Source organism: Poecilia formosa, unplaced genomic scaffold (assembly GCF_000485575.1).
Source record: "Poecilia formosa unplaced genomic scaffold, Poecilia_formosa-5.1.2 Scaffold13, whole genome shotgun sequence".
Lineage (NCBI taxonomy): Eukaryota > Metazoa > Chordata > Actinopteri > Cyprinodontiformes > Poeciliidae > Poecilia > Poecilia formosa.
This window is the reverse complement of record NW_006799952.1, coordinates 4,121,397-4,142,260: the sequence shown is the minus strand read 5'-3', so window position 1 is coordinate 4,142,260 and position 20,864 is coordinate 4,121,397. Positions and strand designations below refer to the sequence as shown.

At 39.8% G+C, this 20,864-nt stretch overlaps 1 protein-coding gene across 3 annotated transcripts in view; it reads left to right on the top strand.

Moving 5' to 3' along the window:
• ptprq (protein tyrosine phosphatase receptor type Q) overlaps positions 1-20,864 on the top strand; it is a 47,649-nt gene that overhangs the window by 25,807 nt on the left and 978 nt on the right. For 2 of the 3 annotated variants that reach the window (XM_016668192.1, XM_016668191.1), the window contains 25 exons: positions 872-1,043; positions 2,302-2,622; positions 2,928-3,203; positions 3,304-3,455; positions 3,742-3,883; positions 6,906-7,181; positions 7,267-7,635; positions 9,642-9,751; positions 9,949-10,135; positions 10,234-10,472; positions 11,554-11,623; positions 11,893-12,051; positions 12,182-12,473; positions 12,581-12,654; positions 12,997-13,096; positions 13,222-13,350; positions 15,261-15,305; positions 15,980-16,006; positions 16,183-16,264; positions 16,850-16,940; positions 17,046-17,122; positions 17,222-17,356; positions 17,485-17,610; positions 18,253-18,398; positions 18,512-18,647. In XM_016668192.1, the coding sequence (XP_016523678.1) occupies positions 872-1,043; positions 2,302-2,622; positions 2,928-3,203; positions 3,304-3,455; positions 3,742-3,883; positions 6,906-7,181; positions 7,267-7,635; positions 9,642-9,751; positions 9,949-10,135; positions 10,234-10,472; positions 11,554-11,623; positions 11,893-12,051; positions 12,182-12,473; positions 12,581-12,654; positions 12,997-13,096; positions 13,222-13,350; positions 15,261-15,305; positions 15,980-16,006; positions 16,183-16,264; positions 16,850-16,940; positions 17,046-17,122; positions 17,222-17,356; positions 17,485-17,610; positions 18,253-18,398; positions 18,512-18,647 (3,933 nt within the window). The remainder of the gene's footprint in view (positions 1-871; positions 1,044-2,301; positions 2,623-2,927; positions 3,204-3,303; positions 3,456-3,741; positions 3,884-6,905; positions 7,182-7,266; positions 7,636-9,641; positions 9,752-9,948; positions 10,136-10,233; positions 10,473-11,553; positions 11,624-11,892; positions 12,052-12,181; positions 12,474-12,580; positions 12,655-12,996; positions 13,097-13,221; positions 13,351-15,260; positions 15,306-15,979; positions 16,007-16,182; positions 16,265-16,849; positions 16,941-17,045; positions 17,123-17,221; positions 17,357-17,484; positions 17,611-18,252; positions 18,399-18,511; positions 18,648-20,864) is intronic. The other variant, XM_016668190.1, reaches the window with a different exon arrangement.

The window sequence follows — 20,864 nt, the reverse complement described above, 5'->3', positions numbered from 1 at the left end:
TTTCTTTTTTCAGCATTTTGACTTTGTAGGAAAAGCTGCAAGAGGTCATAGAAATACCTGCCTTGCATTAAGTAGTTTTACACATGTTCTCTAATAGACCCACACAAAGAAGTCCACCATTGTGGAAGTAAAAGAACGGCGATATTTAATTTTCAAGTGTAATGCTGAATTTGTCTTCAGCCTTCCTGGTTCAGTACTTTGTAGAACTACATTTTAGTGCTACTACATCTGCAAGCCATCATGACACACGGCTATGTATTGGTCTGAATCCTCGCACTGTAACTCTCGCACTACGTTTAGCTTCGCTCTCCTGCTGGTGGATGAACCTTCTGCCTAATTTCAAGTTTTTTGCAATCTATAAAATACTTTGCCCTGTTTTAGCTCCTCAGATAAGTTTAATCCTCTTACCTGTCCCTCCAGAAGAAATCCTAACATTTATCTTAGTCTGTTAGTTTTTTTCTGGACAGCCATTTCTTTATTAGATATACAGTTGTGCCATACGGCTTCTTCAGAGTTTTAACATGCTCCTCACTGATCTTGAACAAATCTCTGAGGCTTTCATAAACTTATACTGAGTTTAAATTACACATGTTGACTCTTATTCACAGTAGCAGTGATGGACATGTGTCATTACCTTCACCGTACACATTTTATACCAAAACACTGCTCTAATTTCTTCTTTTCAGCTTTTGATCCATGACTCCAGAAAGAAATCCATCTCATTTTAGGAGGGATGACAAATTCAGCTGAGTCTTGTGTCGATCAATACCTTTCTTGTTTATTTCTCACACGTCTCTGTACACAGACTGCTTTGTGCAAATGTGGAAAAACCTGACTCAGTTTGTGGAAATAACTATTTTTTTCCCCACAGAGAGTTCGAGTGTCAGACTTACCACCCCGTTACCTCCCCGACTCGCCCTTCATCTACACCCTGACTCGACTGATAGGAGGCAGCAACTACACCCTATGGATGACGTCGAGCACCGTACAGGGTGACGGAGGGGTCCAGTCAGAACCTATAAACCTGCTCTTACCAGAAGACGGTCAGTCAGAAACACAAACAAACCACAGTCTGCATATATCTCCATAGAATTATATATTAAAAAATATATCAAAATACCTATTGTATATTCCATTTAAGGCTAGAAAATATGAGTAATAATTCATAGCACTTCTGGAGGGCAAGTCTGCACTCTTTTTTTTTCACATCTTCTCTTACCTTGAAATAAAATTACATAAAAACTCTGCAATAAAGAGACTTCCAGGCAGGCAGTAACAGGAGATAACTGTCAGTACGTTGGACTGTTTGGCTGTGACACAATGGCATTTTATGCGTGATAAAAAAAAGAAAAAGTGAGGGATTAAAAAACTAAAAATAAGGAGTAACTTTGGAAGAAACAGAGAACTGAGAAGCTTTTTGAACATTTATGTTGTTTTGTGCTGCCAAAGTAGTGTTTCCATGGTGAATGAAATTGGCTATATTTCTATTCAACATTTAATTTTTTTTCTTTTTTTTTTGTCTTTGTGTAGTAAAAATAAAATTATTTTCTAGGTTTTTATGTGATTTTGGGAAAAATGGTGCAGACTGCCACCAGACTTTGTAGAAAACAGATTTTGCTGCCTCTTTGTAATGTTGACATTTTGTTTTTGAAGTATTCTCTGTCTCCGTATGTTCATACTGACCCTGTATCTCTGCCTGTGCTCCAGTTGCTCCACTATCAGCCAAACATCGGACCTCCAGGGCAACTTGTCCCTCCTGCACAGCCAAGCCCAGCAGGGGCTCACTCACCGGGTCATAGATTCCTTATAACCATGTTTTTTAATGATTATCTAGAGCTTTGATATCCGCTTGATTTCCCCTTTGTTTACCTCTTTTCTACTCTGTGTATGATAAAGTCTTTCCAAAGGAGCTGAGAAGAACAGGATGAGTATTTCTTTTTATCTTTCCTTCTTACTTCTCTAAATTTTCAGTGTGCAACTTTTACTTCAAAGTCTCCCTTGTGCATTTCACATTGCGCTGTTGATATTATGCAGTAGCTGTTATCTGTTCAACTCTGCTGTATTTCTGTAATGTTAATGCAAATTTCAATTGTTCTGATAAATGTAAATGAAATTATGACCACTAACTTGAAATAATACTTTACATGAAGCCCTAACTGGTTGGCTGTTTATTTCCAATGAACTGTTGTACTGTGTTTTAATGATGGACACCTTCATGATAATAAATTCTCCTTAATTTTGTTTGGTGTTTTAAGCAGCGTTCAGTAAAGGTAACACCATCTTACCTGTTTCCTTTTGCAGTGCCAAGTGACCCGGTCTCAAACCTGACAGCTCAGATCTTCAGCTCCACGATCATCATTGTGAGCTGGGATCCTCCCTCCGAGCCAAACGGCCGTCCCTACTACATCCTCACCTTGCAGGAGGCTGGCATATTCCCAAACATGAGCAGCACAGGCACCGTGGCTGTGAACAAGACCATCAAGCAAACCACAACCGACAATGTTTTCCTGTTTACCAGACTGAGGAAGTATTTTCAATATATACTGACTGTTACTCCAGCAACGGGAGCTGGTCCTGCCTACAATCAAACCAGCACCATGTACCTGAGAACAGATGAGGACAGTGAGTGTATTTATTTTTTTTATGATTTCAACATCCAAATTTACAATACTGCATTCTCATCCGTGGAACTCATTATGGTCTGTCAAGCTGGTACAGTGGAAACCAGAACTTCACACAGTTCACTACAGTTGTCATGATTTTAATCATTTACATTTATGCACTAGTTTGTGCTGATTGGTCACATGGCATTCAAATAAAATGCAATATAATTTGTGGTTTTAATAACAAAACATCACATAAGCAACACTATGCTATACACGGACACACAGACAGCAGCACTGATGATTGTATGTTTCTCTCTTTAGTTCCCAGTTCTCCTCCATTGCTGTTGTCAACTAGAAACCTTTCTTCCTCCTCCATCGCTGTGGTGTGGCAACGCCCTCTGGAGGCTAATGGAGAAATAACAGAGTACAGCCTCACTCTGTCTGGACCTGGGGGCACAAACACAACGCAGGTCCCCAACACATCTGTCATCCTCACTAATCTAGCGTCGTTTACGGCTTACAACCTCACCATCGTAGCCTCAACGCGTAAAGGCGCAGGGCCCAGCCTGCTTGTGCAGCTTCACACTGATGAAGCCGGTCAGTTAGAAAGCAGATCCCAAAGATTTGAAGTTAAGTTAATCATTTTCTATTTTGATTTTTTTTTTCTGTGCTGTGTCTTACTAATTCTTCCCTCCAGGTCCTTCCTCCCCTCCCCGTAACCTGACTATATACAACCACACAGCCGTTTCCGTGTGGTTGACCTGGGAGCCTCCTCTGGAGCCTAATGGAGTGGTGATAAAGTACGGATTCCGGATCCGAGACCTCATCACACAAACCGTCACACATCGGGTACTGTTAATTTCACACACTGAAAGCTCCTTCACAATAACAACAGTACACACACAGCCCAACACACACACGCATACGCACGCACACTGCACAGAACCACTCAGGAAGAATGCACACGTACGTGGGGTAATTTCACACTCCATGTATTGCTTTGCGGTAATATTATCCTTAAACGCACGTGTGCATTTCTGTGCTGATGCACTGATCTTATCCACTCCATCAGTGAATCTGGATATCTTAATCTTGTATGTGTGTTTTATTTGGTTGTGTGCTGGAACAAATGCAGAATTCCTCTGGTTCGTCGACCACAGAGCATCTGTCAGGCTTCAGGCCTCACAGCTCCTATGAGATCAGTGTGTACAGTTACACCAGAGTGGGCCATGGGAATCAATTCAGCAGCCCTGTGACCTTCACAACCAATGAGTCAGGTAAAACACACACTGGAGGAAAGTCACACAGATCCACGTTCCTTTAGTGTGAAAGGTATTTAATTCACGTTTGCTTTAAAAAAAAAAAGACATCTTGGGGCAAATAGGATTTTAGCAATAAAAACTGTTTTATTTCAGTTTGTTTACAAGACACCTTATTTTACCTGTAACCTTAAGGGGGAGGATGGGGCGATCCTTATCTATTGTCACTTTCTTTGAAGTGCATTTGCAGGTTGTGCAGTAAAGATCCAATATGGTAATCTCAAACTGGAAAGAAATTTAAGAGAGACTGTTTTTTTTTTCTCCTGAAAGATCTAAGTAACAATTTTTGTAAACTGGTTGCAACTGAGGCATTTATAATTAATGTTTTAATCTTGATCAAAGTGTTGGAAAAAATAATTTGTGTATATATATATATATATATATATATATATTTCCATTTCCTTACTCTATAAAACACAGATGTCTGTTTTCTTGTGGCCCCTCTTCAAAATGGGAAAGCTCCAAGAACCTTATTTCTAAGTGAGGCAAACTTGATCATAAATCTGCGAAAAACTAAGCTTGCCTAAACTTGTCTATACATAAATATAAAATCGGTGACTTCAAAAACTTAAAATAACTGGAACAGTGTCAAGCAAGGCTGGGTGAGAACCTTTTTTAATCTTTTCAACATGCACAGTGAGGAGGATGGCAAAATAAATAATAACAATAATAAAAAATCTTCAAAGCTCACTGTTTGAGAACTGCAAAGTGTTGCAGTAGAAACCTGCTTCTGTAGTCAACAACAAACGGCTTCTGTAATTTTAATGCCAGAAGAAAGTGGAGCCCTTCCTCCGGGTCAGGGTCTGCTTTAAGTGGAGGAGTTGAAATATCTGCCTTGATCCTTGACGTTAAGGTACAGCGGGAGATGGTTAGACAGATTGGAACCTTATCTGCAGTAATTGGAGTGCAGATGTGATCTGTTAAGGTGGAAAAAAAACTGCTGAAAAAGAGCAAAGCTTCATTTTATCTGTCTTTCTACATTCTACCCTTCAAAAACAGTGAATCCTCGGATGGATAGACAAAGCATTTAAACTTTATTTTTTGAAGTTGATTTGCATTACTTAGATTTTCTAATTAGTTAAAATGCAACTTTATGTTTCCCTTGAGTTTAAATATGGTATGAGAGAAGGGCCTGTGTCTCTTACTCACTCTTCTAAATGAAAAAGACAAGAGAGCATGGAATTTATGTAAGGCAGATGAGCGTTGATTTCCATAAGTCACAAAATGGCAACAAGTAAACGACTAGCCTACACTTTTCTGTATCTGCAATCAGAATAGAAATGCAAAGTTCAAAAGAACTGTAACTGTGGGAAATAAGGTTTACATTGTGATCATGCACAAAGAGGAAGATTACACGTAGGAAAACAAAAACAGAGCTTTAATGTTGGTGTAGCTGTGGAAAAATACTACTGCAATAAAATATTAAAATATGTATTCATCCAAACTTTTAAAACACATTTTCTGAGGGTTCAAATCGATGTGAAGTTTTGTATGTGAATTTTGTGTCTATGTGACTGATAAGAAATGCGTCTAAAGGGTCAGCAAAAAAAAAAAGAAGAAGAAGAAGAAAGAACTTACTTCCAGCGGTTACCTGTTCAATAGGTCTGAGTCAGCTCTACAATGCATGCAATGCCGTGGAGGCTCATAAAGTTTATAGGCGGAAAATGCTTCAAAAAGTTTCTCTCATAGAGACGCGATAAAGTGTTTGCTCAAAGTGCAAAGAAACATTTGAGGTCTGAGTCCACCAAAAAATTTGCACTTCTGTGACTTTGGATTCTCAGTAGCTGCTATTTGAAACGCTCTGATCCTCTCCACTTTTTCAACCTGCAAGTAATCTGACACCTTCCACTATATGAAAATTGGTTTTATTAAAAGAAGTCTGGTCGAAAAGTGTAATATTGGCTCTTCTGATGAGGAGATAAAAGTGGTATCCAAAAATAGCTGAAAGTACCTGACATTCACTGTAACTGGAAAAAGTTTAGTTGTTAGTAACAAGCTTCTGTTTTTTTAGGACAATGTGTGAGACTGGGGAGAAAAAAAAAAATCCTTGACAATTGTGGAACTTTTTTTTTCTCATAAAAATGTAATTATTCTCAGCAAAAAAAAAAAAAAACCTGAGTCTTGTGACATTTATTAATTTTGTGTATGCAGAGCTGATGGGTAGTGGGGGCTGATGATGACAGCCTATCCCGGCTGTCACTGTGAGCAGTGAACACCCAGGGAAGATTACAAATCCATCACAGGGCCAAACGTAGATACACACAATACAAACACGGTTTCTTGCTGTACAGTAAATCAGGAGTCACATATTTTGTGCTTTAAAAATGATTCATACCATTCAGCCTTTGATAACAACAGACTTCATTTAACAGGTTTAGAGATAACATCTAAGAATGTAAAAGATTCTTGTATGCTGTAGGTATTAAACCTACTAAGATGTAAAGGTCCAGCTAAATTTACTGGTCGGGGAGGAAGACATTGGTCAAAGAAGAACCCTGAACTTTTTATCTGCAATATATATATGGCAACATGTGGAAACGTGCTGGGCCTTTGAAAGTTTTTGAAGGAAGACACTGCAAAGAAGGATGTTTGTGGAACTGGAGATAAAAATTAGAAGAATCTTGAGAAAACCAGGCTACATAACCCAGAGTCCATCATTGTTGTGTAACTGTAGAAAAAAAAAACATGAATTACATGAAAATATTCAAGGATATTAAAAGCTAATAATTTTGGTGCTACTACAAAATGAACCAAAAAAATATACTGAAGAAGTTGCAATCAATTAAAAAAAATTATATGTTTAACATAATTATTGTTTAGGTTAGTTCATAATAATTACTTAATAGTGAAGCAAATCTGCAAGTAGACAATTACTCTTTCAAAACTTAACCGATGCAGAAATGTGGTTGAACTAAATATAGCTACTACAAAGAGTTGAAATTAAATTTGGCCTCTTGCTCTCTTCTGCACCTGTCTGTAGTCTCTGATGCTGTAGGGAATCTATCCTGCTCAGGATTGAGCTGGGATTCTGTCAAACTGTCCTGGGAAGTTCCAGCCAACCCAAACGGACAGATCCTGTTTTACGAGATCACAGCGGAGGTCGACGTGCAAACCTTTACCCACCAGGCCTACGCACCGCAGTACAAGGTGACCGGGCTGTCACCAGACCAAGAGTACGCATTCACTGTAGCTGCGGTAAACTCTGCAGGACCAGGAGACGGCCTGAACTGCACAGCATTCACCCTTTCTGAATCAGGTTAGCCACGTTAAGTGTTTCGTTCTTCACAAAAATAGCATGTTTGTTTTGTATTTGAAACTAACTCCTCCTTGCCTCCTGACAGTTCCAACCGCTCCTCGCTTCCTGTCCATCTCTGAGGTCACAGCAACCAATGTGACACTTTGGTGGGCAGTGCCGGTCTCCGTTCCTGGCCTGCTGAAAGAGTACCATGTTGTGGCTCAGCTGATTTCGGCTGTTTGCGAACCAAACACACAGGGTGCTGTCCTGCCAACCCCAGAGGACACCATGGCCTTGCACTGCGTGGAGGACAATTTTAATGTGTCAGTGAATGCCTCAGATGGTGCCGAAGAAGCCAGTGTCATCCTCCAGTCCCTGGCTAAATACAGATACTATCGCTTCAAAGTGGCCGCTGTGACCAACGCTGGACCTGGAGAATATGCAGAGTGGATTTATGCACAGACCCTGGCTGGAAGTAAGAACACAAACTATTGATGTGACCTTTATGTGTTGTCTAATTAGACTTGGTAGCCATACAAGGCGTCATGTAACATTCGACTAATACATTTTGGATTTGCACACAGACAGATGAATTAGATTATAGAGAATGTACAACTCTCTATATAAAAATGTGAAGAAAAACAAATTCAATCAGTAGGATTTTTCTCCCTTCATAAGTTCACACCTGAAAGTCTTAAAGTGGTGTAGCATAATGCTTTCCAACAGGTTATTAAAAATAATCCGGCAGGGACGCATCTTCATATTACTCTTAAGCTGCCCTTATTCACCAGGCTTAATATTAAAGCTATTATTACATCAATCTGTGTATCTAATTTTAAATCTCCATAGTGATATTGTACTGCTGAGCTCCGATCTTTATCAACATAATTGTGCAGGAAAAGAATGTGTGGTTTTCAAAACTTATCACAAATAAAAGTTTGAAGCATGTTTTGTGCATTCGCATTTAATCTCAATCAAATTAGATGGAATCTTACCACAAACTCTCACCTGGTTTTAAGTCTGGAGACTGGATAGAGCAGGAACGAGCAGGAATGATGTGCATATTTTAAAAAAAATTAAAAATTAAAAAAAAACCCAGGTCAGGGCACTGGAACACAAAATGTCAATAACTGAGAGCATAAAGGTGGGTCTTTGCTACAAGCCAGTGTCCTGTAGATTCTTTGTAGCCCCTCTGATCTTACCTGGAGTGATAAATCAGTTTCCATTTTTAGACATCCATTGTGTCTTTAATTCCAGGTCAAATACCTGTTTGCATAGAAGTGCCAGATCTACAAGGATAAAGAACTCGAAGTTGCAAATTAATAAATACTACTAAAATATCCCTGCACATTTCCCTATAGCTCAAAATGACAGGTTTTTCACTCCTAAATCATTAATACATACTTGCACATCAGGGTTTTTGAAAAAATAAAAAATAAAAAAAATAACATAATAAATCATAAATCTAAAGAGACACTTTGTCCAGTATTTCAGTCTGTCCAATTTTTGTTTAAGTCTGACTGGTTTCTTTTTTTTTCTCCTGAAGAAAATGAAATGACATCAGACTTTTCAACCCTCAAAGGGTTCTCGAAGGCTATTTGAAAAAACAAACATTCTCACAGTATGATACTTCCACTTTAATATTTCACTATCGATAATGTTTGTTCAACGAGATGTGCATTGTTTGTTTGTTTGTTTTTTCTTAAAATGTGCATGCAGGCAAAAAGTGACATTTTGGTCTGTCCCCTACATAGCCTGGGGTAAAATTCAAACAGGACTTCCTTATTGCTTTATTTTTGCAATGACTTTCTTTATGCTGCTCTTCCAAAAAAAAAAAGGCAATATTTGAGGAGTGCCTGAATAATAGTTGTCCTGTCAATAGATTTTCTGCTCTTCTCAGTTTTGGATCTCTGCAGCTCTGATTAATGGTCTCCTTACCTGGCCTACCAGTTTTGGATGAGAAGCAGTTTTGATGGATTTGCAGTTTCACTATTTTCATTTTCAGATGATGGATTGAACAATAGTCAGACGTTCAAAGCTTTGGATGCTGCTTTACACCTAAAACGATGTGCTCTTTTCCTTCCTCTTTACTGTTATGTACTTCTTTATTTTGGTCTAGCATTTAAAATCCCAGAAGTTTGTGGTAATTACATTAGAGAGTTATCAGTACTTTTCCAAGGCTTGCAGTGGTTAGAATACCATGATTTAGTTGTCTTATTTTGGCAAACACATTCCGTGTCACAACCGGTATTACCATAATGACTTTACTACCTAATATATACTTTCAGAATTAAATAACGTACCTCCCCTAAAGGCACCAAGGCAAGCAAAAAAAGTCTGCAGTTTGCTTACTTGGAATCCAATAAATGACCTCAATTTCTTTGATTTTGTTTTGTCCTGTGTGATTAATGTGTTTCCAGGCTTATATGGAGCCACAGCATTTCAGAAAATCACATATTTTTGCTTTTCTCCTCTCCTTAGATCCTGATGCTCCTCCTCGTGACCTTAAAGTGACCCCAACCTCCACCAGCCTCCGGATTTCGTGGAAGGTTCCGGCTGTTCTCTCGGGACCAACTTCATATCTTGTGCAGGTTGCCTTCCTGAGCCATAACCTCTGTAAAAATCAAAACATGTACCTAGTTAATAATAAATTATGTTACTTGGAAAGACAACTATTGGCTTTCCTTGGTCAGAGTTTTAAAGCATCAGATGAAGCACCGATTATTGTGTTGTGCATCGAATGACAATTAATTTATAATAACCATCATGAACTTTGTTGTTACCTCAGGTGGATGGTCCTGGTGTGAACATCTCAATAGTTCGGGTCCCAGGAGAGTTGACAACAGTCTTTGTGACAAACCTAACAGCTTTCAACCTTTATGCCGTGACTGTCACCGCCTTCACTGGTTCGGTAGAGGATGCCGGCAGTGACGGGAAAGCCGTCGGGCCTATTGTCTTCCAGACACTGGAGGAAGGTACAGGAGTAAAACCTTATCATTATTTTTTACCTTATTTCTCTACTTTTACATAATGCCTTATTATTATTTATTTATTTATTTTTTTTTTTGTACAGAGCCGAAAGACCCTCCCAAAAATGTGACAGTCTCTGCTGTCCCAGAGAGAGTGAACCTGGTCAGGGTGAGCTTCAGTCCCCCCGAAGAGCCTAACGGAAACATCACTGCCTATTACGTCTTTGTGTATGAGAAGGACCAGCTGGTGAAAAACATGAGTCTCGATAAAATCCACGGAGAACCAAACATGCTGTTTGCTTTCGTTGAAGGCCTTAAAGGAGGGCACACCTACAGCATACAGGTGAGGGAAAACCTCATCTCATTTACCAGGGAGACTGGGGGAGATTTTTTTTTTTTTTTTTTCTGGAGCAATTTTGTTACTTTTGTATTGCTTAAATCTTTTAACAGACTTCTTACATGTTTTTCTTAAATGTCTTCATAGTGTGATTGATTGTGATTTTTCATGAGACTGATGCTTTGGTCCCCTGTGAAACCATTACTCCAGAGCAAACGAAACCAGACTGTAGTTGGCAAATGAATACTGGAACAAAGGCCTTCATTGTTAGAGATATTTCCTCTTGTCTGATGAAAATAAAACAACCTGGCTGTAATGACCTGCGACTGCCATGACAGTTGAGGCAGCATTATGCTGTGGAGTTGCTATGCTGGAGAAGGAACTGGTGTACTCAATAAAACAAGTCCGCCAGCAAAAAACATTATTTGGAAATATTAATGTAGCCATCTTTTGAAGACATTAATAAGTAAATCTCTGCTGCATTCTCTCTCCCATTAATATGTCAATTCTAACTGACCTAAAACAAGAGAAGTTTGTTCTGATTTTGCTTTAGACAGTAAGAAAAAAAACTGTATGTGTCTCTTTTTTTTATCCAGTGTGGGTATACTTCTGGTCTCAATTGCATTTTGTGCAGTAACCTTTGTGAATCAAGTCCACAACCGAAGCAAATGGCAAGTCCAAAAAATAAGTAGAAGCGGTTGGATTTCCTCATGAATTCCCTCCTGAGTGTCTTGTGTTGGGTATGGGATTAAAAGCTGTTCAATCGGTCGCAGTGCTGTTTTCTGATGTGTGGAGACATGTTGGTTTTTATCTGACAGCGGGGAGACAATGATCAAAAGTTTTCTTTTTTGTCCTCAATAGAGCAGAACTCTTTCATTCTTCTTCCAGACCATGGTGTGTTTCCGACAGTGAAAGTGCATGTCATGGGTCTGGACACACGCTTTCATGAAGCAGCAAAAACCCAAAAATCATGTTTTCCACTTCCTTAAACCTTTTGGGGGCTTAACTTAGAAATGGTTTGACACCTTTCTGTGCTCATCCCCTCTCTGCTGTCTTCCCTGATTTCATGTGTCTGTTCTGTTTGTAGATTGCAGCAAGAAACGGGGCGGGCAGGAGCCCACTCAGTCCACAAGTTCAGATAACTACAGGGATTAAAGGTACAAGCCCCTGTAGAACAGTGTGCTCACCGGTGTGTCTTTTCTTTTCGTTGCAGTGATTTAGCAAAATTATCTTGCAGAGTTGTAGCTTTAGAGCAGGTGTTCTGGGGTAGGCACATTATGACACCATTAATGTGACATTAGCTGTGTAATGAAGGCGATTTCCATGTTATGTATTTCATCTTTTGCTGTAACAGGTAAAACCTCACACACGCAATATTTCCCCAGATAACTGTGTGTGTGCGCGTGTGTGCGTGTGTGTGTTTTAGCCCCATCCAAGCCAACCCAAAGACCCCAAGCAGTGCTGGGCCAAGGAGGGGTTGCCATGGTAACCCACAGGAGTATAACCATCCACATGCCTGCCTGTTTCTATAGTGACGACAACGGACCAATCGCAAAAATCCAGGTCATCGTGGCCGAGTCAGGGGGTATGACAGTAATCACTTTTTAGTTAAATACACTTGAATTTCTCCTTTTTTTGTAGTTATTATTAGAGCACACCACCTTGCCCATAAAAAGCCCACACTCATGCATTCTCCAACTTTTATTCTGTCACAGTGAGGGACAGTGAGAACCTGACCAATTGGAGGGGAGCCTATTTTCACCGTCCTGCTCCTTACCTCACTGACGCGGGGTTCCCCAACCCCACCTGCTTAGCGAGGGACAGGGCAGCAGGTGCGGATGTGCTTGTCGGAGGCGGTCGCAGTGTGTCTGGAGATGACCCGTCGCTGCTGAGGCACAACCACACCATCACAGAAACCTACATGATTGGAGAGAATGACAGCTGCATGGGACAGAACGACACAGATCTTTTCTGCAACGGACCTCTGAAGCCCAACACCGTCTACGTGTGAGTGTGCTGGAAGCATTCCGAGCAATGAAATGTTTTTAAAAATTGACATAGGTTTTGAAAGAATAAAAAGCTCCTGTTGTTCTGCTGCTGTTTTATGAAACCAGGTTTAAATTCAGAGCCACGAACACCAAGGGCCAATACACGGACTCTGATTTCTCCGAGTATATCAGAACTGCAGGTAGATCCTCAAGAAAAGACCAAGCAATAATTACTCATCTTAGAAAGAACTGAACTTACTGTGCAAAAAATTAAAATGAGCCCTCATTTATTTAGAGTTTGCCTCTAATACCATAATAAAGGAACCAAAGTCCAAAAGCAAACTTTAAATGACTTTCTTGAACATGATTGAAGTTGCATATCGTATTTTCAGTTCACCGTGAAAAAAAGAGGTTCACATACTTCATTAAAAGCACAACATTGGGATGGAATTCATTCTGATGCTGAGGGAATGTAAAGTTCTGATAATAAGTGTCCTTGCTTGTTGTTAGGTTGCTTTAATGCTTTCTCTCTCACTTTGCAGCGGACGGACTACTGACCAAAGAGGAACAAATCATCCTGGGTGTTTTGCTGTCATTCTTTCTGGCTGTGTTCCTCATCCTCCTTATCTGTTGCTCAGTCAAGTGAGAGCAATCAAAATCATATGAAACAAATCTGTATATTATCACCACCGCACAATTTGAAGGTGTCAGTTTTTTTTTAATTTTTTCCAGTGATGGTAACTGCTCAGTCGACGTTTTGTTTCCAGGATCCATCAGCGTAAGAAAGAGGGCGGGACTTATTCACCCAGGGAGGCAGAGATCATAGAGACAAAGTGCAAATTAGATCAACTGATTGCTGTAGCAGATATGGAGCTGAAACAAGAAAAGCTCAATCGGTAAGCCTTTGTTGGTTTTAATATAGAACCATCACTTTGCCAATTTGTGTGGAAGCAGACTGCTCAGCTTTAGACTTGATTTAGCTATGCAAGACAAGATTCCAAATCTATGTGAACAAGGTGAAAACCCTCTTTGCTGCTGCCAACTTGATGTGCAACTCCTGTCAGCGCAGGATCATCTGGCGGTGTTGAGTTTGTTCAAAAAATAGACACAGTAGCTGCAGCGGCAACAAGACACAACACAGCATTGTGGCTTTGTAATTTCCCTTCCCCTCAGTTCTCTGCAGAACAGAGAAATCATTCTGTCTCCTTTATTCCAGGCCATTCTCTGCTACAAAACAGGAATCCAACTTTTCAGCTTCTTTTCTTTGCTTGCAGAGAACAAATTGCCCCACATCTTGGTAGAGAACTCCCACTAACAAACATGGAAAATTAATCAGTAAAGTTACTATATATATATATATATATATATATATATATATATATATCTTTTTAAATCAATGACTTTCTGAATCTAAAGCTTCAAAACCTTGCACGTTGGCACTCATGTCCTCCAAAGCCATCAGGAAAGTCAATAAAGATTTCTATTGCAAACATTTCTATAAAGCCTTACAGTAGAGTATTACTGTGGAAAATAATTTCTTCCTGCAAAAGGCTCCAGCTGTATTTCAGTGTGATTTATGAGCTGTCCCACATGCGTTCATGTGCAGGTATGTCCACAGATTTTCAATTATGCCCAGGTCAGATGAAAAGGCAAAGCCTACAGTGGGATTTTTATTCCACTGCAGAAGCTCTTTTATCTTCTGTTACCTCCCATGCGTTGGTTTTGGCTTCCAGAGTTTTCTGTTATTTATTGAATGTGTCTTGTGAAATATTCCTATGTCAAAGGATCCAAAGGATCATTTATCAGTCTCGCTGCACTTTGCCATTTTTAATGTTCTACCTTATTCTGCATAGATTTGCTCATCAGGCCAAATATGTTTATTTTCACATTACTGGATTTGGCTTGAGTGTATTTCTTTTTGTTGTTAAGGAGCTGTATTTTATTTTATTTATTTTTTGACCCATTAATGAAAGTCATACATACCTTTGTAATATTTGATCAGTATGTCAGCACTCGCACATTACCTTAACTTAACCCAGCAAATCTTTGGCTTTGATTTGCATCTCTTTCTATTCTTTAAGAACGTTGTAACTGTTGTCACCTCACCTCAAAACACCCATATCCAGATTTCATTTATTACTTGGGAGTAGTTCAGGACATTTATTTTAATTCACTCACAAAGTGACATGTTGTTATTACTACAGAGTCATAAAGTCAGAACTTTCTTTTCTTCTGTGTTGATGGTTTACTTTGGCAGACGCCCCCTGATTAAATGTTTGCGGGCTAAATCAAATATACAAACAGAAGCATATTTTTCCTGCGCTTTTGTGTCAGCAGTCGGAGCGAGTTCATCGACCTGTAAATTTGATACTGGCTCACTTCAAATGAGACCAGAAATGATTATTTCTAGCAGCGAGTCTAAAAGCCTCCTGAACTTCCCTCATTTTAATTTTTTCTCAGAATTGTCTTTAATCTTTACGAGCAGAGGGACGATCACAGGTGACTCATCTGCCTGCTAAAACATTTAGAATGACAGCTCCGCCTCTACACGGACTGTTCACTCACTTTTCATACTACAGGCATTTCACTGTAGTCATTTGGGCAGCGTCTCTCGTCTCCTCCTCTCTGATATGACCAGAATATCATCCCGGCTCTGACAGCACAGTGAGAGCTGTTTAAACACGACTTGTCTCGCAGTTAAAGTAACACACCTTTCCTTGTCACTTCCCAACTCTCCTTCAGCGCAGACGTTTACATCCACTCACACAAGCTGTCTTTCTCTCACTGAACATTTGTCTCCCACCAGGTATTCTTCCTTCTTCTTTAGGCGGAAAGAGATTTATGTCATCCAGTAAGTTGGGTGTTTAGTGTGTGTGTGTGTGAGGCTCATTTTTACATGTTTGCATGTTGTATTCTTGTTTTTTTTCTCTCTTAATTCCTCATAAAGTATGTTTGCGTGTGTGTGTGCGTGCGTGTGTGTGTGTGATGTCATCATGTTGCCTATTAAGGCTTGCGTCAAACCCTCCATCTGTGCAGTTTTAGAAAGGCTTTTGTGGAGGCTGATAGTTCAATGAATCAGTGACATCAGTGTTTTACCAACAGCCTGCATGCTTTCCTCCATCCCTAGTAGAGGGATGAACAGCTTTGCTGAAGCTCCTCTCCGTAAAACCGTTTTAATTTGTTTATGCAGCCTCAAATTGCTTGGAAGACAGGGGGCATAAACAGTAAGCTTCATCAACTGTCGAAGATCTGAGTAGATCCCACAGGAAAAGACCTGCTCACTTTTCATGTAACCAATCGTCATTGTCATTAAGATGAAAATCGAGGCATGCATCAGTGTTGTGTGGATTTGATAAAAAAAATAAAAAAATGGTTTAACCCTCTTTTCTAAACGGGGTTTTCTAAACACATATCTCGGTGTACTTTCTGCTGCGAAGATTAGTTAAATTTTTATGGACAGCGATGCCAAAGTGTGGGCTGCGATCATTGCATTAATTTGTTTATTTTGCTTCTATTTTCGTCCAGGCTGCTCAGCTACAGGAAGTCGCTCAAGTAAGTCATCTTTTATAAATGATGCGAGCATGCACACAGCAGCTGCTGGAGGAATCAGCATGTTCTGCATGGCTCCGCGCCTCTCATAACCTAAAATAAGTTGACAAAGAATGGCGCATTGTTGACTCTGTCTGTCGCTCGCAGTCAGTGCATTTCTCTCCCGTCGTCTCTGTCAGGCCTGTCAACAAGAAATCCTTCCTGCAGCACGTAGAAGATCTGTGTGCCAACGACAACGCAAAGTTCCAGGAGGAGTTTTCGGTAAATGTTTGGCTAAAACCCAGAAAGGCCCGAGCCCTGCATATGTAGCACCTTGCAAAAGTGTTCATAAATCTTGGACTTGGCCTCATTTATTCATGTTTCTGCCACATATTTATAGGTGTTTAATTTGGATTTTATGATACAATAACACAGAGCACGTGCATAAGCCATCATGCAAAGCATGATTTCCAAAATGACTTCGAATACAGAAAATACAAACAGAATTGCTGATGGGACTCTTTTGCCAAACCGTGAAAAACGGGTATACATGAGAAAATATTTTGAAGGGAAAAGATTTTGGATTTTCACATAATGTTGCTTTCCAACCCTGCATGAACGTTTGTGCTTCCTTCTCTTCCCAGAGTAGCAACAAAACCCCAAACCCATAAATCTTACCCGACTGCACACAACCTCTGAAGCTCTCATAGATTTCCTATATTTAATGTCTCAATTAGTGTGATCATTTTTAATGAGACAAATCAAGTTAGTTTTGTAAGGTTCAAAGTAACGGCCCAGTGAGTTTATGTGAATGCTAATGTGAATGTGTTTGATTCATTTATTTTTTCTTCTTAATTATTCCTCCAGGAGCTCCCAAAGCTGCTGCCGGACCTGGCCACCACAGACGCCGACCTGCCATGGAATAAATCCAAAAACCGCTTCCTCAACATCAAACCCTGTATGTGGTTAGACTAGAAATGAGCCCTATGAGTCTTACTTTCTGCTTCGTTGTGCCTCCGCAGAGCTGCATTTCACACTGTTCACTTCTCCGTTCTGCATTTAGACAACAACAACCGAGTGAAGCTGCTCTCAGAACCAGGCATGGCAGGATCAGACTATATCAATGCAAGCTTTGTCTCGGTGAGCTTTCACTAAAAAAAAAAAAAAACAAATAAAAACTGTCATGAACTCTGATCAGAGGTATATTTTGAGGTTTATTTTCTCATTTGCTCTTTGCAGGGTTACTTATGTCCCAATGAGTTCATAGCCACTCAGGGTCCTCTGCCCAGCACGGTGGCTGACTTTTGGAGGATGATCTGGGAGACTGGAACCCGCACTGTTGCCATGCTCACGCAATGTTACGAGAAAGGCAGGGTGCGTCGTTAGAGACATGACAGAAATCAGAGCACAAGTAACATTTCGGGTCTTCCCTCCATGAAGGGATAAACTCTTTTCTGAAGATCTGACAAAATGCTTTGTGTGCTGCGCTGTTGACATTTCAGATTCGGTGTCACAAGTATTGGCCTGAGGACAACAAGCCAATGACGGTGTTTAGTGACATTCTCATCTCTAAAGTATCAGAAGAAGTGCTTCCTGATTGGACTGTCAGAACGCTGAAAGTAGAAAAGGTAGCAAAGCCTCCTGAATACAAACACACGACTCTTGAGCACACACACACACACACACACACACGTTGTTCTCCAGACGTATAGGTACACCTAAACAACATTTGTGGAAAAAGCCTTCTCACTTTGATAGGTGGCAAGATAAACTCCGGCCTTCATTTGGCTTTGTGTGTCACTTTTAACTTTGAGTTACAGCTGTGATTGTAGATAAGGGTGACCTTTGGCAAGTAGGTCCTTCCTTGTTGATATTTTTTGGATTATGAAGAGCAACACATATCAAAGATCCTAAAAGAAATTTACAAAAACTTTGGCAGAGGGATTGATTTAATAGAAATTCTTTCCTTGTTTCCTGGAGATACGCACTGGCGGGCCATGACAGTGAACAGATAAACGGGTGTAAAAACTTTATATTTTAGTGTAATACTACTTGAAATCTAGCAGAGTTTTTGCTCAACTTTAGCTTGTTTTGTTGTCATTCACATCAAGGTAAGTCAAGTTTATTTGCGTAGCACATCTCAGTGGATCAAAGGGTTTTACACCAATTAATTATAAGCTAAATAAGGTAAAATTTCCTAATAATGAGCTGAGTATTTAACATGTTGCCCTCATGTATTTACACTAAACCACATCTATTGCTCTCTGCAGCATGGGCACTACATTTTAGTCAAACACTTCAACTACACTTCATGGCCTGAGCACGGGGTCCCAGAATCCTGCAGCACCTTGATTAAGTTTGTCAAAGCTGTCCGAGCACATCGCCATGACAACTCCACCATAGTGGTCCACTGCAGGTGGGGTTAAAAGAATAGTTTGAATATCCAACAGTACATTCTGATTATAAAAAAGAAGCAGATTCCCAGATTCTGGTGTAAGTGTGATTTGGGTTTTCTTGTTGTTCCCTCAGTGCGGGCGTGGGAAGAACAGGCGTGTTCGTTGCTCTCGATCATCTCATTCAGCACATCAGGGATCATGACTTTGTGGATATTTACGGGCTGGTGGCTGAGCTGCGCAGTGAGAGGATGTGCATGGTGCAGAACCTGGTGAGTTCAACAGGAGACAAAAGCCAGAGATCAGTATTTTGGATTTTGATGCTACAACAGATAAAATTAAAAAAAAAAACTACAGAAAATGTTGAAATAACTCTGCTAAGCATGAATTACTGAATCCACAACCGAGTTTATAAAATTTGGATTCAAAATCTTAAAAAAAAAAAAAAAAAAAAATCAAGAAGAAAAAAACAAACTTGACTCCCTACTAAAATTATCTGAACTGATTTTACCACATGAATGCCACAAAGCTGTACGGTTATGTAAATGTGCAAAATACAGACATTTGAATAGAAAATAAGCAGATCCACATGTGGTTGGCTCCATTCCAAATTGTCAATGCCCTGGTGTTATCCTTAAAAAAACATTTATTTTGTATAACTACTAGAATAATCTGCCAGTGGATTAGGGGTAAATGGAAAACAGCAATCTCCTTCTTGAAACAGCATGATCCCATCCGGAAATCACCTCAGTGATTACTTAAGTGATTGCCAGGATTGGCACGGTGCCTAATGCGGGATCCTCTGCTCGTTTTCCTCGTCTCATCAAGGTTTTCTCGTGTCTATATTTTCAGCACGTTTCAATATTTAGATTCAGGATTTGAGTCCCGCACTGACTGTCAAAACAAAACCTACACGTATGGCTCTTTTCGGCTGAGTTGTACTGTGCCTGGCATAAGCATCAACACACCTGGATTGTTGTCACATTTTGTCGCAATACAACAAATTCAAGGGCATTTAACTCGTACTCGCAGCTTTAATTTCCACAAACGCAAATGCAGTGGGAACGCTAAAGATTCAACTGAAAATCAAAACGTTATGAATAAAAAATGATAGATTTGCTATGAAGCTTCCAAAAGTGAGCCAAAAAAACAAAAGGCTCCAACCTCCATGTCAGTTCCTTCTCTTCCCACGGCAACACGACTCCTTCAGGTATTTTAATGTATTCAAACTGATCCATGACTCCCAGCAGGAAATATATAGAGCAGCCAACGCCACAGTATGAGAAGCATCCCCATAACAATCACCTGGTTTAAGTGTACTCTGGCTTGAATTCAGTGCTTTGGGATCCATAATAAACATCACAAAGTTACCAAAATGCCACAGTAGATCATAGGCACCTCATTGCCTAGAATTGAAGACATCTATTAACTCTGCGTATTCATGCAGGTCAAACGCATCTTAAAAGATCCTTTGTGCCAGGACCCTGTCTTTTCACCATAAAGAACGAAGGCACACAAGGCACAAAACAAGCAGCTCAGAAATAGTTTCGGTCCTCACATTAGGATGGCTTCTCCTAAAACAGCTCCTGGCCATGCTGGAGACCCTGACAACCTGTTAATGACTTTAGTTTAGTTTTAAATTTTGACCCTGCATATTCCGCCAAACTGCTTTCAGCTGCGTAGCCTCTCGACGGTTCCTAAAAACATTCTTCCTTTCATAATAAAATATTACACTATTTCTCTTTAGGATGGTCAATCTGATTGTTGGCAAATTGTAAACTATTCAACACATGTTGTGTTTCCAACCATGTGATTTTGCAAGGACTTCTTGTCACAAAGTCGTGGCTTCACATAGGCATCATCTAACTGTTACAGTCTTTACAAGTCACTGTACAGCATCTTTGATCAAGTCTTTGCCACTGATCTGTTCAAAGTGTAGTTTTTCATTTTCTTCAATGTCGCTCTGGTTTTGGTTTCTCTTTACCAAAATTTAGATCATTTCCTCTAGTCCTTTGCTTTCACCCCTCAAATGTTCTTTGGTGCAGTCTCTAGTGTTATTCATATTTTTAACTCATATTTTCAGGGAAGAGCGCTCAATAATCAACATGTAAAATATTTCAAGCTTTTGTCCTTAAACAAAGACAACCTGTTTGACACCTTTTTGTTCAGAGAACAAATGAATACACTGATTTAACTCCTCTGCTATTATTTCGAGCATGCACCTTCCAGTTAATGATTTAATTTCATAAAATAAGCAGCTACATGACATGACCGTTGTGTGTGTGTGTGTGTGCGTGCCTGCGTGTGTGTGTTAGTTACACCTGCTGACGAATTACTTACCATGTAGGAATTTCTGCCACAAACATTGGTTAATCTAGTCAGTGATTTGGCACTGATCTCTCTCCCTCTCTCTTTTTTTCTTTTTTTTTTTTCTTTGAAGTGTTCAAATTTGGTTGAGGAGCTTCATTATCCTGCACAAATCAGTTCTA